Source organism: Panthera tigris, chromosome B3 (assembly GCF_018350195.1).
Source record: "Panthera tigris isolate Pti1 chromosome B3, P.tigris_Pti1_mat1.1, whole genome shotgun sequence".
Taxonomy (NCBI): domain Eukaryota; kingdom Metazoa; phylum Chordata; class Mammalia; order Carnivora; family Felidae; genus Panthera; species Panthera tigris.
In genome coordinates, this window is record NC_056665.1 from 72,667,090 (window position 1) to 72,694,742 (window position 27,653).

A 27,653-nucleotide genomic window follows, 5' to 3' on the forward strand; every position below is an offset into this window, starting at 1 on the left:
CTGAATCTAGTCAGTGCTCTTTCCAGTTACAAACATCTGTTGTTAGGAGTACCTGCGTGGTTCAGTGGGTTAAGTGTCCCACTCTTGATTTTGGCTCAGGTCATGATTTCACCATTCATGGGATCAAATCCCACAGACAGTGCAGAGGCTGCTTGGGATTCTCTCTCTCTCTTCTTCTGCCCCCACCCCCACTGTATGTGTGTATGCATGTGCATGTGCACTCTCTCTCAAAAAAAATCTATCTTTATCTCATTCTGTATGTTAGGAAATTGTAGAAATGTAAAAAAATTGAATACATTAATATAACAGGTATATTCTCATCATTCATAGCTAATTATTCATACTTTCATATTTGTTTTGTCATTTTTATTTTTGTTTTTTTTTAATGTTTTATTTATTTTTGAGAAAGAACACAAGCAGGGAAGGGGCAGAGAGAGAGGGGGACAGAGGATCAGAAGCAGGCTCTGTGGCAGGCTCTGTGCTGTCAGCACAGAGCCCATTGTGGGGCTCAATCCTACAAACCGTAAGATCATGACCTGAACCAAAGTCAGACGCTTAACCAACTGAGTCACCTAAGTGCCCTGTCATTTTTATTTTTGAAAAAAAAAAAAAAGAAGAATTAGAGGGGTGCTTGGGTGGCTCAGGTCATGCTCTCACAGTTTGTGAGTTCAAGCCCCGCGTTGGGCTCTGTGCTAGGAGCCTGGAGCCTCCTTCAGATTCTGTGTCTCCTCCTCTCTCTGCCCCTCCCATGCTCATGCTCTGTCTCTCTCTTTCTCTCAATAAAAAAACAAATGTCAAACAAAATTTTTTTTAAAGAAAAATTAGAGTCTGTCATTGTCTCAAAGGAAACCCTGCCACTTCCAGCCACCACCCAAGGTCCTACTCTCCTCTCCGAGATTGGGGCATATCAGAAATAAATTTGCCGGCTCCCTGTCTCTTTTATTTTCATCCCAGAATAGAAGGACACAGAAAACATTTCACATTTTCACATTTTCATTTAAATGATACAACCAAAGTCCTATTTTCTGAAAGGGAGACCAGAAAGTGTTAGGAAAACTTTCCTCAGTGAGACATAATCAGCCACCCACCTGTCAGATCATTTCCTGCTCTGAAACAGAAGTGCCGTGGAGCACAGAACACCCAGCTGAGAGCCAAAGCCTCTTCTCACCCTGCAGGGAACAGCTGTCAGCATGCCGCTGGCCCGTGTGCTGTGGGCAGTCGTGGTGTCCACCTGTCTTGGTAAGGAAGGTGGAGGTCTTCATGCATAGTGTTATCTAATGGGGCTGTGAACCAGAGATTAACAGCACAGGAACTGCATCGCCTCAGAGCCCAGCTATGGGGAGGCAGAAAGCTGATAAGTGCTGCCTCGGGTTTGGATCAAGAGGAAAAGTGGTTGGGGATAGGATCAGCTTGTGACTGCCTGCCTTATCTGTCTGGTGTGATACCCTCTCCTCTTTCCCACAGGATCCAGCATGGCCCAGAAGGTCACCCAGACTCAACCAGAAATGTCTGTGCATGAGGCAGAGACCGTGACCCTGGACTGCACGTTTGACACTCGTGTCAGTAATTATTATTTGTTCTGGTACAAACAGCCTCCCAGTGGGGAGATGGTTCTCATTATTCGCCAAGAAGCTAATAAGCAAGAGAATGCAACAAATAATCGCTTCTCTGTGAACTTCCAGAAAGCAGACAAATCCTTCAGTCTCAGGATCTCAGCTGCCCAGCTGGGGGATGCTGCGATGTATTTGTGTGCTCTCATGGAGGGCACAGTGACAGGAGCAACAGAGGGAGGTTTACAGAAACCTCAGACCTCAGCATCTGTGCAGAGGTCGGGGTGGGAGGAGTGACTAGGGCACCAGGAACATAGAAAATCATTGACTTCTCTTGGAATAAAAGCTCCTTCTATCCGAATATAAGAAACACAGAGAGATGGATATCTGTAAGCTACAATCCTTAAAATAACAGTAAAAATAATAACATATGTAGTGTTTTCCAGTTTTACGAAGTATCTTCATACATTGTGTCACGTGTAACCCTTCTCGCTTTGCATGGTATACGTGACAAATCAGACTTCCTAAGCATGTCCTCTGCCCAGCAAATCTTTATAATTTGCCTGGGAGCTCATGCTTCCAAAATTCATAATGTTTTCCATTTTGCTGGTTGGTGCTTGTTCTTTTAATTGTCCATCCATGTCCAAAACCGAATCTCTCAGAACAAGGTACCCATTTTACAATACAGTGGATGTGACTATTGAAGGAGTGACCAAGGAAAGGATCCACTGGTCCTACCATGAACCAAAAAGTTGACCTAGACCCATGGTACCTAGGTCAGATGACCTAGAAAAAGGATGGAATGGCTTGTTAAAAGCTCAGTTAAGAAGCCAGCTCAACGGCATCACCCTTAGTGGTTGGAATGCCATGTTCCCAGAAGCGATAGTATTCATTAAACCAATGGCTGATACATGGTGCTCTGGCTTCCTAGCTAAATTATGCAAATTTAGAAATGAAGAGCTAGAAGTAGACTAGACTCTTCCACTATCACTCCCTGTAACTCATTTCCAGAATTTGTGTTGCCCTTTCCTACAGCCCTAGGCTCTGCTGGATTAGAGTTCCTAGGACCCTGCAGAAGAATGCTTCCACCAGAGGATCCAGTAAGAGTTCCACTGAACCTGCAGCTATGACTGCTGTCTACGCCATTTCAAACTCCTTGTGCCAATTGTCCAGCAGGCAAAGAAAGGAGGGGTAATTGACTCTGATTATCATGAAACATCGGGTTGTTATTACACAATGAGGGCAAAAAGGAATGTGTCTGGAATCTGTGTTTCACATTGAGTATTTCATGCCCAATAAAAACAGCAAGTGGCAGTTGTGGCTTGAAAAGGACAAAGTAAACAAGAACTGAGACCCCTGAGCAATGAAGGCCTGGGTCCCCCTATCAGGCAAGCAATCTAAGTCCAGTAAAATGCTATCCAATGGCAAGGAAATCTAGAGAGTAGGAAAGGGGGAGAAAGAGTTTTAATTACAGCCTTGGGACCAGTTAAAGAAGTGGGGCCTGAAGGTCATGTATTAAGTGTTTTAGATGGAATTCAGTCCACCACAACCTTGAAGACTCAGTGACGTAGTGAAAATAATACAGGGCAAACACCCACTTGAGTAGTGCAAAGAAAAGCATTGTAATCAACATCTGATGGGCTTTGTGGTCATGTCCAAATGCCTAGCTCCGATTCTATCAATAGGTATGGTAGATAATTCTGTGGACACTCACACCCATCTCAAGCTGATAACATCCAACATTACACATGCACTGTGTATTTTTTTATTTCTTACCCCAGAGCCTTCTCTGACTCCTCAGGAGCTCACTCAGGCTGTGGGTAAGCACAGCCTGAAAGAAGAATTACCACCTCTGCTGGCAAGTCCCAACCAGTGGGAGGGAGAACCAAGGCATGCCCTAGCTCCCTGCCTTCCAGCAGAGAGTCCTAGAGGGACTTCCTGTGTGCTTACCAGGAGATCCGGGAAGAATCAAGTTCCAATCTTATGCTACCTATTTTCTCACTCCTGCTGCCTAAGATCGCTTCCTAAATAAACTACTTTCACCTGAGTCCTTGCTTCAGGCTCTATTTGGGGACAAGAAAAATTAACACATTCTTTGAAAATTTAATAGAGAAAGAACAGAAGAGAGTTTGAGGTGAACTTTACTGGGCTGGTTGCTAATAACAGCAGGTGGGTACTTGAGTGATTAATTGGAAATCTTCCATGTGATTCAACAGATCTGTCTGATCTGATTCAAACAGGTCACATATATGAAACTCCAGGCTCTGCAGATGTGTGATCATGTCTTTTCATTGCACAGAAACTTTACGTACCAAATCTAAACTCTCTTTATCATTATCTCCTTCCCTATGTCTGCTCACCCTCTACTTTTTAAACCTCATTCTTACTTCCTCCCAAAACATAGCTCTATTTCAGTCTGTTCTCCTCACTGACCCATAAACACTTCAAGCTCTTGAATTTCTTTTCTGCTTGTTCTGCTCACCCAAATTTGCCAAATATACTTTTATGTATATCTCAGACTGGCTAAATCATATTAGTCCTATATAAGCACACCTTAAGGCTCTATCTCATCCAAAGATTCATCTCTAACAGAGAATCCTTGAATTCCTTTTCTTCTAATGTCATGCAATTAGACATTGAATCTGAACCATACAATTTGACTCTCAGTGATATACCTTCTTTTTTTAAGAGAGAGAGATAGAGAGAGAGAGAGAGAGAGAATCAATCCCAAGCAGGCTGCAAACACAGCATGGAGCCCAACCAATGCAGGCTTGATCCCACGATCCTGAGATCATGGCCCGAGCCAAAATCAAGTCAGATGCTCAACCACCTGAGCCACCCAAGTGCCCCGTGACTTACCTTTGTAAGCATTTGGTATTGTTTCAAGGTACCGATCTTGCTTCTTACTCTAGTCTCTAGGAGGACAGAATTTTCCCTTGTATTCTTCAACATTCCTCAATGTTTTTGGCACAGTGTCAGGCAGATGGGAAGTGTTCGGTAAAGCTAAAGATTATGCTTAAAACATATTTAATAATCATCATATATTCATGACAGAATATTAAGCAGAAAAATCGGTACATTCTAACCTTGTCACAGAAAGTTTTCTTTGAAAAGGTAAGACAGGATAAAAGGTAGGATTTTTAAAAGCAGTGATAAAGGGAAGAATAAGGTACATTCTAAATATCAAGTTCTCTTCATTGAGTGTAAACAGAATTCTGAAATTTATATAAACACATTACTTCCAGAACAGATTTCTTGACAAAACCAAGTTCTTCTTGTGTAGAGGACTAAATCATAGGAATTGCCTCTGTTATTATTTCTTTGACCTGAAGAGAGCACTGCTTGCATTCATTGACAACAGTTATTTGCAAAAACCTGTCTCTTATTCCAGCATCTCTGTCCCTCACACATATGAAAACTCTGGAACAAACACTTCTTTATCTGAAGAGTCTAGGTCAGATTTCCACATTCCAGAATCAAATCTTCCGTGGACTTAGGAAGGCCAAATATAAATGAGCTTCTAGGAGCCACATTTATGATCTGGTGGCTTCAGCTGGGAGAATTTATTTTATTTTATTTTTTTAATGTTTATTTATTTTTGAGACAGAGAGAGACAGAGCATGAACAGGGGAGGGTCAGAGAGAGAGGGAGACACAGAATCTGAAACAGGCTCCAGGCTCCAAGCTGTCAGCACAGAGCCCGATGTGGGGCTCAAACCCATGGACCACGAGATCATGACCTGGGCCGAAGTCAAATGCTCAACCGACTGAGCCACCCAGGCGCCCCCAGCTGGGAGAATTTATGTCGTCAGGAACCCAGAGGACCCAGAAGTTTCCAAGAACTAGTGTCTATCTTTTGTAGAAGGGACTCAAAGAACAAATGAATTTTGTAATCCGCTCTTTAACATTTTCTTTTTAAGAAAATTAATCACCAAATGAAAAAAGAGAAAAAAATCCTTCCTAAAACTGATGATCCAAGGAGGAAAGAATTTTAATATTTACTGTAATTGCTTGAACAGTATTTCAGATCCACGGGTATAGTATGGAAAGTGTGTAAAATAAATCTGATGCTTTTGTTTTTGTTCTGGGTCAACAGGGCTTTGGAGCACAAGGGATGATCCTGTGTTAGTCCCAGCTCCCCGCCTCCCTGCACATCCAGACTGTGCACTTGAGAGACTCAGCCACCTAATTCTGTGCTAGAGGAAGCTCACGGTCCCCAAAGAGCACCCAAGTGCACTGGGACTTACACCCTGCATGGGGACCACCAGTCGGAAGCTAGTAAACAGTCCCCATCATCTCCACTGACAAAAGAAAATTATCAGTGAATATAAAGAATATAAATAAAACTTTTTAAAAAGATTTTTTTCACCAGTTTTTTTGTTCGCTGTATTTTCAAATACAGAAATGAGATCATGAGAATACTACACAGGAGATGGCAGATGTGACTGGGGCCGGGACCCTCAGTGTTCTTCCGTGAGATCCACCCAGCCAAAAGAGAGTGTCCTGATGTCTCGAGCAGCTTCTCGCACTTGGGCCATGAGTTGCTGAAGCGCCTTAGATTCTGCCTCTGTCAAACTTCTTCCATGAGAACGTGAGAGTAGACATGTGATGTCCACATATTTTTCTCCTAGTTTTGACTTTCTATAGTCAAATCCTGTGAGGAATCCTGTGATGGTAGTTGCCAGATACTATTGCTATCCCAAGGGAGCACAGTAAACTCTCTCAGACTGCCCGCATGGGGCACTGCTTTTTGTTTTGGGGGGTTTTTTATGTTTTTTTTTAATATTTTTTTATGTTTATTTATTTTTAACAGAGAGAGAGAGAGAGAGAGAGAGAGTGCGCATGAGTGGGGGGAGGGGCAGACAGAGAGGGAGACACAGAATAGGAAGCAGGCTCCAGGCTCTGAGCTATCATCACAGAGCCCAACGCAGGGCTTGAACTCATGGACACTGAGATCATGACCTGAGCCAAAGTCGGAGGCTCAACCGACTGAACCACCCAGGAGCCCCTGCTTTTTGTTTTTTAACTTCTTCCTCTATTCTCTTCACCCTTCCTTTCTGCTTAATAATCTATAATCTGGATTTGCTCACCACCTTCTATAGGTTTCCTAAACAACCCAACCTAATGACTGTTCTGACTTAAAAGAAAAAAAAAACAAAACAAAAGCAAGGATCATCTAGATATAATATCTATCTTTTAAAAAAAGAAAAAGGAGAAAGGTAAATTCAGCTTTCTGCCCACCCCCATATTTGCCCACTTGAAAATTCTTTCATATGAATTATCTTATTCCATCTTCAGAGTTCAATGGCCTGATCAGCTGTGGCAGCTAGGGGCTGACCAGATGATGGATAGAAGATATTAAAATTCTGATTGGCGGGGCCCAGAGGATCAGGGAAAGACGTTCTGGCTAGGGATCCCCAAACATCATCGCATGTGCAGTGAACGCAGGCAAGAGGCAGAAAACACTCCCTCCTGAGAGCCTCGTTTGTGAATTCATAGCTTCAGTGGGGCTGAGATGGAGACAAAAGACAGTCCATCAATCTAGAGTTTCCTATAAAAACTAAAGAGAAAAAGGGAGAAATTGTAAAATAATCACAGTTTTGCAAATGTCGTATGACCCCAACCAGAAAATGGTAGGCATGGTAGAAATTTCGTCATGAAACAAACAGGAGAAAGGACTGTACCAACTACAGCAATTCACCAGGCTGTGCTTTAAGTTTTCTGATGTTAAGAGCAGCGTCGGTGGCAAAATGCCTACTATTCACCACACTTCCCGAGTGGAACTTATAAACAGGTTGGAAGACGTAAGGCCACTGTGCCCTATACAGCAAGACAGCTTTTAACTTATCTTTTGTTCCCCTTTCTGTTATGCAGAGGGAAAGTTTACATAAAGCTGGACCACAGAGATGGCCTTTTTTAAGACTGGACGACAAAAACTCGGTAGGAAGAGAAAATTAATGCAAATGAGTGGTTCCATACGTATGAGTTTTCATTTTAGCTCCGTTGTCTCCTCATAGGAGAATGTGTGCATGAGGAAAAATGGCGTGCCAATGAAACACTGTCAAATGGGCAGCACAGACTGTTTCCAGATAAGTTTTATACCAATTATTCTGATTCTTCATTTACGCAGCCATGAATACAAGTGCACAAAAGTCCTTATGGGAACATTTGCCACTGGTATTTTAGAGCTCATTGACCTCACCTAAGCCAGATATTCTTTAAAAAGGGAGAGCGGGCCTGAGTGACTCAGTCAGCTGGGCTTCAGACTCTTTATTTCAGCTCAAGTCATGATCCCAAGGTCATGGGTTGGAGCACCACATCAGGATGAGTGTGGACCCTGCTTGGTATTCTCTCTCTCGCTCTGTCCCCCTCCCCCACATGCTCTCTCTCTCTCTCTCTCTCTCAAATTACAAAAAAATAAAAAATAAACTCTTCAAGCAAATAACAGTGCATTAGGTATCAAAATCCTGGTTCCAATTTTCTCTAGACTATCTGAGCATTGCTGTTGTCTTTATCATTATTTTGAAGTTTGGAGAAATAATTAAAATACAGAATCAGTCAAAGAATAATATAACCAAAACTTGTGTATGGCAACCCAGAGACCATTAGGATATTGGCTTCCAAACTTTAAAAAAGAAAAGAAGAGAGAGAGAGAGAGAGAGAGAGAGAGAGAGAGAGAGAGAAAGCTGGCAGAGAAAACTGAGGTCGTTACATTAGCTTTGCTTGTCTTTTCCCCACCCACCCCATCCTCCCCTCCTAGATTACATCTTTACAAAAACAATTTACCAGCTCCTTCACTTCTTGATTGTTATCTCAGAATAAATTACAGTTCTGACATCTCTTTTCTTTGCCACTACAACCAAACTTTCATTCTCTGAAGCAAAAGACAAAAAGCTTTGATGCACTTCTTTAAGCAAGACAGAACCAACCACCCACCTGCCATACATTTCCTGGTCTGGAGCAGTGACGTCACTGAGCACAGCTGATCCCCCGGTTTCAGATCAGAGCAGGAGAATTTTCACCCTGTAAGAGAGAGCCGCCAGCATGGTTTGCTCTGGTTTGCTGTGGGTATTCGTGGTTTCCACCTATCTTGGTAAGAAAGGCACATGTATTTGCTTTTACTATTATCCAACAGGACTGGGAAATAGGAAGAAAGATCAGTAACACAGGCATCTTACCTCCTCATTGGTGCTGGCTATTGGGGGCAAAGAAGTTTATGGATATTGCCTGAAGTTTGATCAAGAAGATGAAAGGTGGTAGGGAATGGGATCAGCTTGTGAGTCTGCTTGCCTTATCTGGCGTGATACCCTCTCCTCCTTCCCACAGGATCCAGCATGGCCCAGAAGGTCACCCAGACTCAACCAGAAATGTCTGTGCATGAGGCAGAGACTGTGACCCTGGACTGCACGTTTGATACTAGTGACAGTAATTATTATTTGTTCTGGTACAAACAACCTCCCAGCAGGGAGATGGTTCTCATTATTCGCCAAGAAGCTAATAAGCAAGAGAATGCAACAAATAATCGCTTCTCTGTGAACTTCCAGAAGGCAGACAAATCCTTCAGTCTCAGGATCTCAGACGCCCAGCTGGAGGATGCTGCGATGTATTTGTGTGCTCTCATGGAGGGCACAGTGACAGGAGTAACAGAGGGAGGTTTACAGAAACCTCAGACCTCAGCATCTGTGCAGAGGTCAGGGGAAGGGGGAGTGTGACTGGTTGGGGTACCAGGAGCATAGAGAGGGAATCATCAGCTTCTCCAGAGAAAAAACATACTATTCTATCGAACCAGAGGAAACACAGAAAGGATGTCTGTAAGCCTTAGTAATTCTCAAAATAGTAATAAAAATAACTGGTCCCTCAACATGGAATGCCCATCCCCACTCAGCCACTTCTCTAGTGTTCAAAGTGTTCTGAAGTGTCTCCTCTTCTCAAAGTCCTTGTCCCCAACTTGCCCAGGTAGTGCTGACCATTTCCTCTTTTTTCCCTTAGGTTTTCAACCCTAAGCGTATTCTTTGTTTGTTTGTTTGTTTGTTTGTTTGTTTGTTTGTTTTAAGAGCAAGCTTTACTTATTAGAGACTGAATTTTATTCATTTCAATGGCAACAGTACCTACAATATTCCTTAATTCACAGATAGGATTTTTTTTAATGAAGTTAATTCATTGATAGTATTTTCCTTATTTCCTCAATAAACATGATACAACAAAAGTTGATTCTGGGCTAACTCAGAGGAAACAGAGACTATATGGTATACAGAAAATGACTAATAATGACAATATTATATTGATAATAACAATAGCTAATACTTAATAATAATAATAGTAATAATAATAATAGCTAACACTTATTGCATATGTATGTGTGCCCCACATTCTGATAGGTGCAGAATACGGATTATTTCACTTAGTAGTTTGAGCAAATCTATGCTTTAGGTACTCTTGATAACCCTATTTGATATGAGGAATTAAACCTCAGAGAGGCTAACTTGCCTAAAATCACACATTGTGTGTATGGTTCATTAATCAGTGGACATTCTGCATCCCCAGAGAGTGGCAAATGCTACAGCCTGTCAATCTTATTAATTTGACAGATGCATAGATATATTTTGAGAAAGAAATGCATGAAAATGGTGCTATAATGTGCACACACTTGTATAATATGCACACTGTTCTCACTCTTTCTAGGGTATAATTGCATACTACCTGATTTCATTTATCATTATTAGTTAAAGTTAAAGTAGAATTAACAGTAGTCCATTATTATGCTTCTACATAGAGAATTTGTACCTTAATACTAGTTTATGCTTATTTGGCTTGTGAATTTTTAATATTTTTAACTTGTCTGATGCATTTTTCAATAGCATTTCAAAATTATTTATTTATTTATTAAAGTTTATTTATTTATTTTGAGAGAGAGAGAGAGAGAGAGAGAGCGCGCGCGCGCGCGCGCGCGCGCGCGCGCGCGCGCACAAATGGGGGAGGGGCAGAGAGAGAAAGGGAGAGAGAAAATTCCAAGCAGATTCTACCCTGTAAGTGAGGAGCCCAATTCAGGGCTTGAACTCCTGAACCAGGAGAATATGACCTAAGCCAAAGTTGGTCCTTTAACCAACTGAGCCACCCAGGAGCCCCAATTACATTTTAAATTTAAAACACGGTTTTTGGCAGTGGTGCTCCATAAATGTTCCAAGTGTCACATTGTGTTATTCAATGAAGAATGTAGTTTTAAAAAACCCAAATTATCATAGGAAAACCTTTTTTTGTAACTTTTTGAGCTGTTTTTCATAGGACTGGGTATTGCTGTGAGTGCTTTTTTTTCTGATTTTTTTTTTTTTACCTCTAGTGCAAAACTAATATATTTTGAAATACTTTCCCATATAAATAGTTTTTCCATTGCATGAGTTCCCATGGCTATAAAATTTTACATCTTTGGGATGTACCTTAATTTGCTCAATCAGTCGCTTTTGCACATGAGCACAAGTATATTGTTACCAAACCAGGGTTATTATGAGTAAAATTGAAGTATTAAAGAAAAATACTGTACATAACGCTGTATAGTGATGTGGGGAACAAAGGCAGAAAGAAATGTAGATCAAATTAAATTTCCTTATAACCTGCAGCCCACTGACAAATACTTGAGGCAGGCAGAGTAGAACATTCCTCCAGGAACTCCTACTGTCTTAATGTTAATACTTTCCTAGAGGGAAAACAACCTTAGCTTGACAATAGCCAGGCCTCCAGGATCTTGAGAGTTTTCTTTAGCATATGAAAGTCCTTTTGGAAACTTCCCTTTGTCTTGACCTCTCCCAACTCCCAAGTGTAGAATCAGTCACTCCTCACAACCCCAATGCAGCAATTTCTGCCCACAGGTCTTGTCCCTTTGCTTTAATAAAACTACCTTTTTGCACTGAAGATGGCTCAAGAATTCTTTCTTAGCCTTCGGCTCTGAGCCCCAGTATTTTCCACATCATATGCAAGTAAGAAAGAGCCCAGGTCAAAGTGACTGAAGCAAAAAACCAAAAAACTAGTTGGCTTAAAAAAACTGAAAAACCCAAGCTAACTACCTCTTCAAGAAGTCTGGGTCCAAGTATTCAAATGATGTCACCCATAACTTGCCCTGCACTAGCTCTTCTTTTTTTTTGGCTTTATTCCGAAGTAAGCTTTGGCCAAGTGATGGCAAAAACAGCCACCAGCAGCCTCAGACTTATAACCTGCTGTATCGGTTTCCTATTGCTGCTGAAAGGAATAATCACAAATTTAGTGGCTTAAACAATATAAATTTTTTATCTTATCTTCTGAAGGTCAGAAGTCACACCAAACTAAAACCAAAGCATTGGCAAGGGAGCCGGCATGACTTCTAGAGTCTCAGGGTGGGGTTGGGGGAAGGGTAGTGAAACCTTGAGACTTTGCCAACTTCCAGCGGCTGCCACACACTCCCGGCTCGTGGCTTACCTCCATCTTCAAAACCTGCAACTGTATCATTTTGACCCCTACTACCACCGCCACATCATGTCCTTCTCTGTCTTGACCCTCCTGCTTCCCTTTTACAAGGACTCTTGTGGTTACACTGGACTCACCCAGGGGTGGTGTCTCAATGGGGTGTCTCAGGATAGGATGGAGGCCCCCAAATGTGGGGTGACGATCAGGTGGAAGCCGGTGGACAGTGAAAAGATTCACCTGAGGCAGAACAAAGGCATAAAAGTTTATTGAATACACTGCCAGGGAGTGGTGGGCAGGACAGCAGAGGACAGGCTGTCTGCAACAAGGCAGTGGGTGGGGGCCATATTTACAGGGGGAAGATGAGGCCGTATGGCAATATATGGGATCTTCCCTTTTTGGTAACTGTGCCTGGTTGTAAGTAGCCCATTGATCAGTTAGGGCTGATGGATATTTTGAGGTGGGTCATCTGATGGGCCTGTTTATATTCAGCCAGGTGGACGCCGTGGTCCTTTCTACATTTCAATGCTCAAGCCTGCTTGCCTGAAAGTGGCCTCCACACCAGGTATTTCAGGGTAGTCTCCCCATCTCAATATCCTTAATTTAAACTTTAAAAACCTTTTCTTTGTGTTTTTCCATTAGCCCACATTAGCTTTTTCTCACCTACTAGACTATTTGTTATATTTGTCATGTGTTGTATGTATTGTGTTTCCTTCCAGGTAGGGATGATATTAAAAACTTTTAGCCTGATATCTAATAGCCTGTTTGGATTTGGTATGAATATCGGAATGCACACAGGTTGGGAGGAGACAATCATAGTGTTAGAACAGAGTTCTGGTGGGGACCCCTTACTAAGCCAGGAGTTTACTGTTCAGTTGGAAGTTCCAACCCTCTAATCATATGGTTGGCTCCTCTGCCACCAGCCATCCTTAGTGCCTTTCCTAAATCGCTTCATTAACATAAACAAAAGACACCTCTATCCCTTTCACGAAATGAAATTCCAAGAGTTTTGGATGCTGTGTGTCTGAAGTGGGGACACAGATCAAATATATATTTCTAATTATAAATCACAAATATTACACGTGCCTATATTAATCTTAGCCTTTGCTTAAGAACTTGATCAGAGTAGAACCTTTAGGTATGGAGACTGCATTAGTTAATCCCTATGCCTATTTTGCTTCTTACTAATGTGCCTTGCTATCACTTGTAGCCTGCTTTGGTGGTAAACAAAAACTGGCAGCACGAGGCTTTAAAGCACTCACTCTCCTCTTAACTTGGGCTTTTATTCTTAGATCTACCCCTCTCTGGACACTTTATTCTCTGCACCACCAGGAATCAGTCATTTTTTTTAAGTTTATTTATTCATTTTGAGAGAGAGAGAGAGAGAGCACAAGCGGGGGAGTGGCAGAGAAAGGAAGAGAGATAGGATCTCAAGCAGGCTCCACACTGTCAGCACAGAGCCTGATGTGGGGCTGAAACCCACCAACTATGAGATCATGACCTGAGCCGAAGTCAAGAGTCAGGTGCTTGACTGAGCCACCTATGCGCCCCAGGAATCAGTCATTTTAAACAGAAGTTGCAATCTCTTGACAGAAGGAAACACTTCTGCTTAATGGGGAAGCTAAGGCAGATAACCTTAGATACTGTAGAGACAGTATTTCAGAATGACAGTTTGATAATTTCTCGCACACAATGTCTGCAAATTGAGAAGGATGAATGCTGTCAGATCTAAGAGTCCCTTTTACTGTCTTACTTCATTCATATTCACATTTAAGGAGAAACATTCAAGCAGCCTCATGAATTTCAGTGATATTTTCCACCAGCCTATAGAAGATACAAATTTAAGAATGGCTAAAGGATTACACACACATATACATTGACAGTAATTCTGCATGCCATCAAGGCATGTTCATGTTTGTAGACCAACCAGTGCATTAGATTAATGGCAGTCAAACTTAGGGAAACTACGTGATCACACATTTTGAAGATGAGTTCTAAAATATTTGATCATTACTGTAAATGTTTAAATAGCTATGGAGGTTATAAATTCCACTGTATTATAAATATTGACATTTTCAAATAAAATTTTAGAAGAGCTTTTAAATATATGTGATGAAATCTTAATACTAAAGTGATTTGCTACCCATAAACACCCAATTAAAATTTATGAACAAAGTCTCCATTAACAATTGAAGATACAATAACAATTGCTTTTTTTCTTTCCTTAAAATCATATTTCCTTTCAGCTCCTGAAGATTTAATATCACATATTTTTCATTAAAATTCTTTTATTGACTCAAAATTTCTGCGACAAAAACCTGTATGAGATCGAAATTATTATTCTTTTTATTTCCTCGGACCATATTGCTGTTTTTTTTTTCAGAGTTGAACTGTAAACACAATTATTAATAATGCACATTTGATGAAAATTACTTAAAGATACTACCATTTCAAAAAGATTTTTAACATAAAAGGTAAAAAGTTCTTTGCAAATGCATATCTTAATGAAATGACTGGGATCTATAATGATTTGATTGAAGGAGGCTTCCCCTACACAAACAAAAAGAAGTACTCCTTTCCTTAATGTCTTAGAGTTGTTTTTTTTTTCTTTTCTTTTCTTTCTTTCTTTCTTTCTTTTTTTTTTTTTTTTTTTTTTTTTTTTTTTGGTCCTGGGGTTTTTAAACTGCAGAAAAAAGATTCTTTCTTGTGTAATGTGAAGAAGCACAGTTGTGAAATGAAAACTATAGTCAAGTTCTCCGGCAGATCATTTTCAGGAAAGCACACACAGAGAAGTTCAGGATCTAGGTGTTGATTCCCTTAAAACATCTATCTGCTCCTTTGTTTGAAGATCACTGCATTGGACTGCTCTAAATATTACTGATTCATTCTCAGTAAGTGGAAGTCTTCGCTCAGGAATGAGGTGTGAAGAAAATAAGCAGGGAATTTGAAGGAAAGAGCCTTAAATTTCAATCAGCCTAATAAATTGCCTCAAATCAGTTGGACATTTCTGGATTGGAAGAATAGCTACTGAGGAGTTAGAAAGCAATAAGGATCAAGTTCCTGCGTGACAAAAAGTCATTTTGCACACTAATGTGTATTGGTTTGTTATGATTTCAAATCAACTTGTTTATGACTTAAATGAAGTTGTTTTAATCCACTGGTTTGTGACAGACAAAAAAGAATGAAGTGGTTTTTGGAGGAAAGTTGTTTTGATAGAAGAATGAAATACATTGTGTCAGAGTGTTATCATATTATCTATTTTTACCAATAAGAACTCAGTAGCTGAGCTACTGAGGGGCCCCACTGAGGGCTTATCAATAAAAACACGAAGAAGTAAATATGTCAAGGGTACATTTAGAACATAATTACCAAGGGTTTGTGAGGAGTATCTGAGAGTGCTTGGTCTGAACAAGGGACCTCTGCTGACCTAAAGAGAACTCTGAAAAAACCATGGGGCAATTAGCTTCTGCCAAGGTAAAGATCTGTTTTACCAACATTGAAGAAAGCCATACAGTGGCCCCATGAAGAACAACTTGTCCCTCAACACCAACCCCATAGTTTCCTAGCAACATGCTCTAGCAACAGGAGACTTTTACTCTGGGGCTCGCAGCTGGACATCAGCTTTTGGTGGGGCTAAGCCATCTCTCCCCAAGTACCAACTCCTATTAAATGTATACTTCAGGGGGTGCCTGAGTGGCTCAGTTAGTTAAGCTTCTGACTCTTGGTTTTGCCTTAGGTCATGATCTCACAGTTTCCTGGGTTCTGAGCTGGCAGCTTGGAGCCTGCTTGGGATTCTCAATCTCTGCCTCTCTCTCTCTCTCTGCCCTTCCCCCAGTCGTGCTGTTCCTTTTTCTCAAAATAAATTAAAAAAAAAAAAAAGTACACCTCAACTAAATATGAACTTTTTTCCTTTCATCTCCCCTTGCCTGGGACAATAGTGTGATTAATCTATCATTGGTTCAGAGTATATTATTTCTTTATTGGCTTATTAAGAGACATTTTCCTGCATGCTATTGGCTTGTGAAAGTCCCTCCATGAATCCATATTAAATAGATTGCTGACAAAGACAAAGTCAGTCTCTGAGCATAATTTGCCTCCTCAAAACAAAACATACATGTGTCTTTATCTTGGGAAAGGCAGTTTTAAATGCCATGGCCATTCACTAATAACATTGTGAAAGAGAAAGTTGTCCCTTGGGAGAAAAAAATGATGATTGCCAGATCTTTTTTTTTTTTTTTCTCTATCATGCAAGAGCATTTCCCAGTAAGAACTTACCTGACACTCTCGGGGAATGTAACTTGGCTGTCACAGCATATTTACCTAGCAATCCATAACTGAGAAAGGCTCATATGGTTTACACTCCAGTGTATTGGAGGTTAACCTACAGAAATGGAAGAGGTGTTAAGAGTTCATAGCTGGAAGACAAATTAACCTCAAATTGTTGTATCAACTGTACCAATATTTTATTTTGCTATCTGTACATTTATATCTTTTTTCCTGTAAGCACTCGTGGAATCAGCTATTTTGATTATTAATGTTCTCTCACCAAAAACTTTAATAAAACTTGGACACAGACTCACTCTTTATTTGTATGAGAATTTTATTTTTTAGCACATGTAAGGCCATTCTGGCTCTGAATCAGGTAAGTCCTTCCTGATACCTAAACTATAAAATCTTGGTTCCGTACACATCTAGGTTGGACAGAAAAAATAGCTGGCCATTTTTTATTTAGTTTGATATCCGGACATTTAAAGATTTCTTTGTGAGAGGAAATCTAATGGACCACATGTCTTGAGACATTCCTAATTATTTTTCAATAGTCTGGATTTAGTGATGAAGGGAAACAAAAATAGATGATTCATTTATAGTAATACTGTCAAATCCCATGGACTGTATACCTTTCTCTCCAACCACATGGCACATTCTGGCTTTGGACACCAGCTTCACAAAAGCAGAATCTGCAGGCATGCAGATTTTCCAAAAAGAAAACTCAAATCCATATCTTCCTTAAAGGGTTTCAGAATTCTAGGGCACAGTTACTCTGGGAGCTAAAGAAAGTCTATCAAATGTCAGCACGAATTTCCCCCTTACTTGAAATGACCTCACTAGTGTTGTCCTGGTATCTGGCATAACAAAAGCCCACCCTGACTCAGTGCATGCTGGGAGTACACTTGTCATGAAAGAACTCAAAAGCATGACTTCTCAAAGTTCTCCAGGTTTTTCTCCTACCTTCTTAGCCCTCCCTACTTTCCTCTTCTTTTGAAGGCTGTATCTTCTCTACCAGTTTCTTGAGTTCTGGTGTTCTTAATCCCTCCACTAAAGGGGAACAGAATATGCCACCTCAAAATGTGCCACTTTAGCATGCGGATTATTTTGAGCTGAAGTCAATCAAAATCCAGCAGATTTAAAAACTTTTACTTTCCGCCTTAAACTACCTAAAGGAATTTAGATAGAGAGCCTGGCACAGGAGAGGAATTACCAGGGACAACTTTATATCTGAAAAATCTATTCATATGGCAGGGCAAACATCTGATTTCCAAATATTTGCTCTTTGTATCATCCTGTGAATGCCCCTCCTCCCTAGTGAAGCCCCAGGCCCCTATCCCTTTCCCTTTCCTTAGCTCAGGATGGCAAATGAGCCTCAACTGCTCAACTTGCCCTCAGGTCTCCTATCTTTGAAGCTTCCATATGCACTAAATTAAATTTCCTTTCTCCTATTAATCTGTCTTATATCAAGTTAATTATTGGACCAGGCAGAGAACCTAGAAGGGAAGAAAGGAAAAACGTTCTGCCCCTAGACTACACACAGATTCTAAGCCATCTCATCAACTCCTAACCTCTGAAATACCTATTAACTGGTCTATACTGACAAATTGGTGTCAGTGACCCAGCCCCTTCTCAGTACAAACCCACCTAGATGCTTTAATCTTGAAAGGCCCCAAATTAATTAAGCTCATTATCTCACCACTCCACCTCCTCCAGTGTCCCCATCCTAGTGAAGTGAAGGAAATCATCATTCCATCCAGGTATTTTCCTCACTACAGCCAGTTATTGAAACACACAGTGGTGATAATTTCACTCTTGCTTAAAATTAAACAATGACTGCCCATTTCCCATAGGACAAAACCTAAGATCATCACCAAGTCTCACAAGCCCTCCTCGATCTGGGCTTACTTCTCTGGCCTTATCTCCCATCTCTCAGTTTCCCCCACCTTGGACTGTGTGTTTAGTATCTCCTGTTTGCTTTTCCGGGTCCTCTCTCCATCCTTCTGCACCCTGCTCTGTGCCCCAGGTGGCTGAACTGTAGGAACTGCATCAACAGACTCTCTTGTCTGCTTTAGTTGGTTTTGGCCCAAGGGGAGCACCTGCAGAGATAAAGAGGAAGAAGAGAAGCATAAGGTCAGGGTATCTATTCCCCCAGCATCTTCCCTGTGAGATTCACCTAGGCTGACATTGACCCTCTATCACAAGGTCAGTTCTTTAAGATGGTCTGTCCAAACAGCCTCTCTAGCTCCAGGTTCCAGTAATCAGTTTGTTCCACTTAAGGCCTGGATGGATCCTTGTCCCAGAGCATAGCACTATCCTTTATATGTTTCCTACACCTTGCTTGTACTTTTATAACTAGAGCCACATTAAACTCTCCTCAAATTTTGCAATTTTTGTGTGCACAAGTTTCCTGCTAGAACCCTGGCTGACAGTGTCTGCTTTCAGATCCTAAAATGTGCCTATTTGAACTTAAATGTTACTTCTTCGGGGAGGCCTTTCCTAGCCCTTTTGATTCATGTATAACTACCTGCTAAATCTCCTATGGCACTATGTACTTCTCCTGTCACTCATCCTCCATGCCTAGTGACAATCACTGAGTCGTGTTCATGTCACCTTCTCTAGGAGGCTGCATATTCCAGGACATTAGGGATTGAGTCTGTCTTGCTCATTGTCATAATCTAAGAGTTCAACCCAGGACCTGGAAGACAGTGGGTTCTCAGTAGTTATTTGTTGAATTCAAAAATGGATTGAATGAGTTCATGAATGAGCCCACTTTTATTCAAAAACAAGGTTGCATCAGAAAACTATAAAGCAAAATCTGTCGGAAATATAAGACTAATTTGACAATAATAAGTATGGGGTACTTTAATATATATTTCTCAGAGAAAGAGAAAGAGGGAGATGAAAAATAAACTTGTATATATATATATATATATATATATATATATATATATATATATATATACACACACACACATATATACAGCTATAGAACATCTACCAAAAGATGAGCATATATTATGACTCAAAGAAGCAATAGGAAAGATTCATAAGAGCTATATTCTCTGAAAATGCAATAAAGCTAGAAATTAATAATTAAAAGATAGTCAATAAATGAGTTGGAAGGAAATTAACTACTTACGTTATTCTAAATAATTTCCAGTTCAAAGAACTAAAAGTTAAAACTGCGGGTCATTAAAAATTAACACTAATGATAACACTACATATAAAAACCTGTGGATTTGTTCAAAGCAAAACCCATAAGAAAATGTGCAGCCTTGATACATTTATTAATAAACAGTCAAATAACGGAGCCAAATCTTCAATTCAAGAAATTAAAAAAGGATAATAAGCAAAATAAGCCAAAATGAAGAAGGGAAAAGTCTAATAATAAAAGTAGGAATTAATTTAAGAGCAAAACAAAAGTTGGAATTTATTAAGCCAAGAGTTCTGGAAAATCTGTTAAGAAAAAAGAGAAAATGGGGCGCCTGGGTGGCTCAGTCGGTTGAGTGGTCAACTTCGGCTCGGGTCATGATCTCGCGGTCCATGAGTTCGAGCCCCGCGTCGGGCTCTGTGCTGACAGCTCAGAGCCTGGAGCCTGTTTCAGATTCTGTGTCTCCCTCTCTCTGACCCTCCCCCGTTCATGCTCTGTCTCTCTCTGTCTCAAAAATAAATAAACGTTAAAAAAATTAAAAAAAAAAAAAAAGAGAAAACACGAATACACATTAAGAATGACAAAGGTGATATAAGACCATCTCAGGAAGGAATTTTTAAAATTATTGGTACTTTGTGTAAATAGACTTTGATGACATGGATAATTTTTAAAAATCTATAACTTTTCATTTGAACCCTAATTTCCTAAAAATTTATATTATTTTATAATTCCAAAGTCTGCATTAAATTATAAAGGACAAAACCTGTCTCTTCTATGTTCCCCACACACCCAGCAAGTTACTACATATATGTGTAATTCCTCCCACCAAGTTGAACAAAACATTTGCCAGTATTGAAGTCTTTCTTGCCCTTCGCCCCATTTTGCCCACTCCCAACCACCCTCTGTACCACTGCCACACCCTTTTTTAGAAAGTATCTTTTCATTATATATCACTTCAGTATTCAAAATCTCATAGTAGTTCCGATTTTTTACACAAAAGTAAGCCCCTTTGGCTAGCTTTCAGTGACCTCCATCATCCACTCGTCATTTTATCAACCCACCTGCTTTCCCAGAGGCTTTTTCCTAGCCTATGTTTTCTATGTTAGTCCTACCTTTCTTATCACTTTCTCACAAATTCATCCTCCTCGCTGCTACCTCCCTATGTTCCCTGCAACGCCTCTGTCTCTCTCTGTGTCAAACATTATGTATTCTTCTGGTCTCAATTCCTCCAAAATGGCTGCATCAGATTCCTGCAGTCTCCTATAATCTGTCTCTCCTTTCTGAATTTATAGAAAGCCTATATCCCATCCCCACCCCCAAAAACTGCACTGCTTTCACTTTTTAACTTTTGCTCTTTGCATGTTATTTTAATCTTCCTAACTTACAACTCCATTAAGACCTAGACTAGACCTTGTGAAATTATTTAAAACTCCCATCCCGTCATTTATCACATTACCTGACACTTGGTGGGTGCTTGGTATGTACCTTTGACTATAATGTCTTTTAGTTCTTCTAATATTCTTCATTTTCTCCTCAGATGTCCTTGTTAAGAAGAAAAATCAGTACTGAATGGTTCTATCAGTTATAGAGAGTTCATGCAGGAAAGGGAATTTTAGTGGGAATTTGCCTGAGACAGTAGAGGATTGGGTTTAGGATTTTTAAAAAGAGAAATTATATGGATGAAGCTGTTCCACAATGTCCCACACTGACTGCAGTGAGGGCAATGGGTAAAAAAATCACTGCCACCAAATCCTAACCAGAAGCTTGTTACACAGAAAAGCACAAGACTAGGCATTAGCTCATTAGTTAGGCAATTGGGTTGGAATCCCACCCCGTCACTACACCAGCTGCGTGATCTTAAGCTTAACATTTACCCCTGTAAATCCCACTTTCCTCTTCTATAAATTAAAGATATTCTGAGGAGTAAATGCTATCATTCATTCAGTTAACACAGTGCTTAGAGTATACCACTGGTCTGTATATATTAGTTATGATTATTATCGTATTTTGTCTTTTTTCCACAACTTGTGTAAGAGGTATTTGAGGACCTAAAGAAGCTGTGATGGGGCATTCCTGAGTGGTTCAGTCAGCTGAGCACCCGACTTCAGTCCAGGTCATGATCTCATGGTGCGTGAGTTCGAGTCCCACGTCGGGCTCTGCTGACAGCTCAGAGCCTGGAGCCTGATTCAGATTCTGTGTGTGTATCTCACTCTCCCTGCCCCTCCCCTGCTCGCACTCTGTCTCTCTATCTCTCTTTCTCTGTGTCTCTCTCTCAAAAATAAATAAACATTAGAAAAGAAGAAGAAGAAGAAGAAGAAGAAGAAGAAGAAGAAGAAGCAGCAGCAGCAGCAGCAGCAGCTATGATGGTGTTCTCCAAGAGTTAATGTGAGTCCGAAAAGGTCCACGGCTTGTAGGGAACCAAAATGATCTCAGAAACTAACCCAGTTCATCAGAAGTAGCTACTCATGTTTAGGGGAGTCCTAAAGAAATGAAACCTTCTCATCCTCCCAATCTCCACCCCCACCCCCAAGAGTCCACACAATTGAGACAACACTGTTGTGGTGGGCATCTAATATTTTGTTCGCTTAGAACAGCAACTCCCTCCTGGTAAGAGATAAACTCTAACCATGTGGTCTGAATGGAGGCTGTCATCTTACTTACATAGCCACCTGGGACACCCCCAAATGACCCAGACAAGGACACATGGTCCAGCTGAGCCAATCACATCATGTACACTCTGCTGCAGTCACAGATTGACCCCCTGGAGGAAAACCTGACTCAGACTAATATAAGCAAAACCCTACGCCAGAAATTTTTAATTTGGGGTGGGAAAGAGGGATCCTTCGTCCTTTCTTGGTGGCTACACTGTGAGATGAACTCTAGGTAGAGAATGGTTGCCACCATGTCTCCTTTTTTGTGGTCTGAGTGAGTAAAGCTGATATGCAGAGAGCAGGAATCCTTGCAGGATTCAGTTCCCTGGCACCCTGGATACCTGAAACCCATATGTACTTCTGCGTTTGCCAAGGTTATAGGAGCCGATGGATTTCTTTTCTGGCCTAAGCTTATTTGGTTTTCTGTTTGTTTGTTTATTTTTTAACTGTTTGATTTCACATTTATTGCTTGCCTACTATGTATGAAGCAGGAGAAGATAACCCAACAAAGAGACAGGGAGCCCCGCCTGAAAGACATGTTTCATACATATTCCTAAATACACTTTTACCTCATTGAAGTCAGTCAGTACATATTCTTACTGACTGAATATTCTTATTCTTATTTATTTATGGATGGGGTTCAGTTGTTGTTTTAAAAATAGTGCATCGTGTTGGTGCTTTTGGTGCCTCACCCACCACTAGTCCATAGCTCTGGCTCCCAGTGGCTCTGAGTGTTGGCTGCTAACAGCTCACGGCAGCGTCCTAGTCCGGATAGCTACCCTTGGCCAAATGGGAGTCATCTCATTCGGTTGATCACTGCCCCTATTTTTTCACCATTCTCCATACTGCAAACCCTGCACAACAGGTACAAAACGTTAGCTCTCTTGCACTGGGGAGTGATCACCCTTGTGGTCTCCCGTGGAGGCCACATCCTGGCTGAGCTTCCCCACTTGCCTAAGCCTGCCTCCCTCACTCCCTGACAGGCTTATCCCGAGAGCACTTCCTTAATAAATCTCTTTCCCCAAAATCCCCATCTCATTTCCTAACCGGGCACTGTAGTTCAGACAAATAATATATTGAAGAAATTTAAAAAGATGCATGCACATACAAACACAGTATACATTCCCAAGAAGAGATTTTTTTTGTATATATATTTCAGATATATAATGACTGCTATTTTGTTACTTCTGCTTTTGTCTACGTTGAAGAGTATTTACAGCTAAGAATTCAGCCCAAACATTATTTGTGCCGAAAGGGTACTAAACTGCTGAATCATGGCTTATCTGCTGTCTGTGATTCTAAATATCTTTTTTTTTCTCCTTTTCTTTTTTCCTTCCAATTTTATTTAAATTCAAGTTAGTTGACATACAGTACAGTATTGGCTTCAGAGTGGAATTTAGTGATTCATCGCTTCCGTGCAACACCCAGTGATCAACAAGTGCCCTACTTAGTACCCATCACCCATTTAGCCCACCCCCACTCACCTCTCCTCCATCAACCCTCAGTTTGTTCTCTGTATTTAAGAGTCTCTTATGGTTTGCCTCCCCCTCTGTTTTTATCTTATTTTATTTTTCCTTCCCTTCCTCTATGTTCATCTATTTTGTTTCGCCTGAGCTTATTTGTATTATATTTCTGTCACTTGACTAAATGTCCTGACTAATCAACCAGATTTTTAAGGATTAATTTGCTAAGTAATTTTTATTTTATTTATTTTTTAACGTTTATTTATTTATTTATTTTTAATGTTTTTATTTATTTTTGAGACAGAGAGAGACAGAGCATGAGCGGGGAAGGGGCAGAGAGAGGGGCAGAGAGAGAGGGAGAATCTGAAGCAGGCTCCAGGCTCTGAGCTGTCAGCACAGAGCCCGACGTGGGGCTCAAACTCACAGACTGTGAAATCGTGACCTGAGCTGAAGTTGGACGCTTAACCGACTGAGCCACCCAGGCGCCCCTAACGTTTATTTATTTTTGAGAGAGAGTGAGAGAGAGAGAGAGAGAGAGAGAGAGAGAGAGAGAGAGACAGAGCACGAGTGGGGGAGGGGCAGAGAGAGACACACAGAATGTGAAGCAGGCTCCAGGCTCTGAGCTGTCAGCACAGAGCTCATGGTGGGGGGTTGAACCCACAAACCTGAGATCATGACCTGAGCTGAAGTCAGAGGCTTAACTGACTGAGTCACCCAGGCGTCGCTGCTAAGAAATATTTAGAAACACCTGTTGGCTTACAAAAAGCAAATTCTACTTGTGTACACAATAATTCTATGGGTTACTTTTTAAGTAATTTCTCAAAATATCCTGCAAGGGACACTGTTTCCACGCGCGCACACACATGCACACCAACTTCTGTTCAAAGCATAAGAGGAGGAACCGAGTGAATTGCATGAGGTGATTCCAAGCGGTTTTAACATCTGCTAAAATTGTGCTTCTCTGGAGAAAGCAAATATTACATATTTGGAGATCCCCAGCTAACTTTTAAGGCACCCAAATCTGAGTCTTCACTGAACTGGACAGAAAAGAAAGAAAGAAAGAAAGAAAGAAAGAAAGAAAGAAAGAAAGAAAGAAAGAAAGAAAGAAAGAAAGAAAGAAAGAAAGAGAGAGAGAGAGAGAGAGAGAGAGAGAGGAAGGAAGGAAGGAAGGAAGGAAGGAAGGAAGGAAGGAAGATCTGCCAACAGTGACTCTGTGGCTTCATCTAGACTGTGAGCTGAGAGTTTACTGGAGAGAGAACCATGGAGGCAAAGAAACTGTCATACAACATTCAGGGATGGAGATCCGGCTCCATGTGACTCATCTGAGGTTCCTCAGGGAGGAACTGGATCACAGAGATAATGATACTCCTCCTTCTGAAATGTTCTCTTTGGACAGGGTTAAAGGCAGAGGTAAAAGCAGAGCATAGCTGCTGCCCCTGAGCACACAGGAGGGAAAAGACTGTTCTGCCTGGTGCAATGATTCAAGTGCTACTTCAGACTGCAGGGTACAGACAGGATCTGGAGAAGAGCCTGGAATCTGTTTTTATTGGCTTCAAAAGGGGCAATGAAGCAGGAGGAGGATTCACAGCTTCACTTGATGCCAAAGCCCGTGGTGGCACCCTGCACACCTCCACCTCCCAGGTGGCCTCTCTGCCACCTACTTTGGTGCCATGGATGCTCACTGTCCCTCATGTTTTCAGTCTGTACCGAGACCTGAGCTGAAGCTCTGGCCACCCCTGCTGCAGAGACTACAGTTATGAGGCTTACTGAACTGTCACTCTAACTCTTCCTGCAAGGAAAATTCTAGAATGAGAAAAGATGGTGGCTTTCACTTTTATTTTCTTTACTGTGAAAATGTTCTTAAAAGGAAAAAGGATTCAAGGAGGAAAAAAATGCTAAATGTGTCTTTTTTGAGACTATGAGATCTCATTCTTTACGGCCTCAGTCAAAACCGTTAGTCTTCTATACAGAATGATTTCGCATTAGTGCAACTGTCACAAATAATTCCTATGAAACATGGACCTATTATTTGTTTTAGATGTGAATACAGCATACAGCATTTACCAATGGATGGAGAAAATAAATAAATGCTTTATAAAAGAACATTCTATAAGAAGGTTCTTACCTTCCTCCCAAAGCACTGACTACAATAGTTAATATCCATATGGTCCAGATACTTATTTATATCAATGTGTGGAGATATTCTTATTGTAGGGCCTTAAAAAAAAGACAAGACAAGAATAATTGGACAGAGCAGACCATACACTGTTAAATGAAAACGTTATGCACATACCTGATCTATAAACCCAGGATACAAATATCGTCAGGTCTCTTTTATTTTTCCAGCTAATGTTTAGAGCAACTACCTGCCAAATAAGCAGCAAGTTTATTGTCTCCCTCTTGAGGCTTTCCCCACTCCCGCCCTTGGCCTGTCAGAATAGATAGACTTAGGCAGTGCAAAAAGGGCTGGCCCCACTTCCACGCCCACAAAGTGTCCCCCCACAGTGGACTCCTGCCTTGTTTCTTGCTGGCACTTGGCCCCCGCCATGGTCTGAGAAGGAATGCTGGACATCTACTGATCCAGCCCCTGAAGGGTGACCCCACTCCTTCAGGGTCAGCCTGGCCAAGGGATGCCTCACACTTGGGCTCCCAGGGTTACAGAGACCTGTATTCTTCTTCGTAGACACAAAACCATCACCCAAGCCCTGGAAAACCAAAGAACGCTGGGTTCAGAGTAATCCTGGCATTCATAGGTGGGTCCACACAACACTACCTTTTCCATCCTCTGAGATCCATAGCTAAGTGATAAATATCTTTTGTTTTGCAAGTCTCAGGCCCTGTGGGTCTGATTACGCTCACTTTCTCCAGAGTGACTATAGGGTTATGCCCTGACCCTCTTAAGGAAAGATATTCTTAAAAACCCCTGAGAATCCTACAGCCTCTCTTCAATCAAGGTTACTTTCAGAGACTCAAGGGTGATTTATCCCCAAAATGAGACTCTCCGAGGTGATCTATGCTAGTTTTCTAAGAGGGCAACCATAATGGTTCCGTAGTATCAATCTTCCTTTTCTAAAGGATGATAACTTCAGCGACTATACAATAGTTTCTTGGCTTTTCTTCCTAAATAATAGAACTAACCCAAACATTACCACTGGTAGGTCCCCTACTATGTGCTTTTGTGAAGTGAATTGAGCACAATTTAATACAATGAAATAAAATTACACATTAAGTTCTAATCTTCCCGCGAAGGGATTGGTTACAACACATTAGTTTATTGCCAAAGAAAGTAGTATCTACTTTGATATAACCTAGGTTTACCTTTTTCCAGGTCCCATTATGCCTCTACTTGTCTTGTAATGCTCTCGTTTGCATTAATGCAACAGTTTGCAATGAGAGATCACTGCCTGGTTTAAAGACCCTGATGAAACCTCAGAATATTTCTAGTGTTTATGTATACATTTTCTCAAAGTCATAATATCAATTCTGTATTGTTTTAGAGGCTTTGTTTCCCTCTAATTGTTCTGCAAAATGTCCATGGCTGCCTTTCTTACCACATTGGCACTGTTCACAGCTCTGCTGAAGAACATAGCAGAGTCTCTATCCTGAGTCTGGTGGTTTGTTTTGCACCCTCTTCCTTGTTGGGCAATGCTTGTGAGTGGGGCTGGGTTATTTACTAACCAAAATCCCAAGCTCAAACAGATTCCTCCACTATATAGAACAATAGATCCTGTGACACTACATGAACATCAGTAAAATCCACACAGGCCATAAAAGGTCAGGATGTGGCTTCTTGGTCATTGCGTATGCAATAGTGTTTGTATCTGTAACCTGTGATCCATTTTCACCATCATTCAGGAATGGATAAGGAGCAATGTACAGATACAACAAATAAAAATAGAGATTTATTCATATTGTACATTGGATTTGATACTATAGTCCCTGAATAACAATTTTAAGAGAACACAGCAGGACTGCTTGGTCTAAAGGCATTGGTGCTTCTTTTTTCCTCTTCTTTTCATATTTTATCATTGGAACTTTATAGCAAAGGAATATGATTTTTTGTGTGAATGAGAGGCCCTACTGGTTGATAAATATTGAGTGGGAGACCCAACTTACTGACTGGGCGAATAGGAAAAAAT

At 40.9% G+C, this 27,653-nt stretch overlaps 1 protein-coding gene, 2 long non-coding RNA genes and 1 gene segment (V, D, J or C); 2 read left to right on the top strand and 2 right to left on the bottom strand.

Annotated features, from left to right (window-relative positions):
• Nucleotides 1-27,653, top strand: part of LOC102961379 (M1-specific T cell receptor alpha chain-like) — a 476,819-nt gene that overhangs the window by 118,599 nt on the left and 330,567 nt on the right. The gene's annotated exons all lie outside the window — the stretch shown is intronic.
• Nucleotides 976-9,247, bottom strand: LOC122239552. 2 transcript variants are annotated; one of them, XR_006218738.1, is made up of 4 exons: nucleotides 8,728-9,247; nucleotides 8,486-8,572; nucleotides 4,410-4,565; nucleotides 976-1,235 (listed from the first exon to the last, which is right to left on the bottom strand). It is a non-coding gene; the product is annotated as an uncharacterized LOC122239552 (long non-coding RNA). The 2 variants fall into 2 exon arrangements; XR_006218737.1 differs by having other exon boundaries at nucleotides 8,486-9,247.
• LOC107181158 lies at nucleotides 1,155-2,132 on the top strand. The segment is given in 2 exon segments: nucleotides 1,155-1,239; nucleotides 1,465-2,132. Coding segments are annotated over 2 exon segments (432 nt in total).
• On the bottom strand, nucleotides 16,135-25,726 carry LOC122239553. Its single transcript, XR_006218739.1, has 4 exons — nucleotides 25,640-25,726; nucleotides 18,193-18,345; nucleotides 16,879-17,021; nucleotides 16,135-16,361 (listed from the first exon to the last, which is right to left on the bottom strand). It is a non-coding gene; the product is annotated as an uncharacterized LOC122239553 (long non-coding RNA).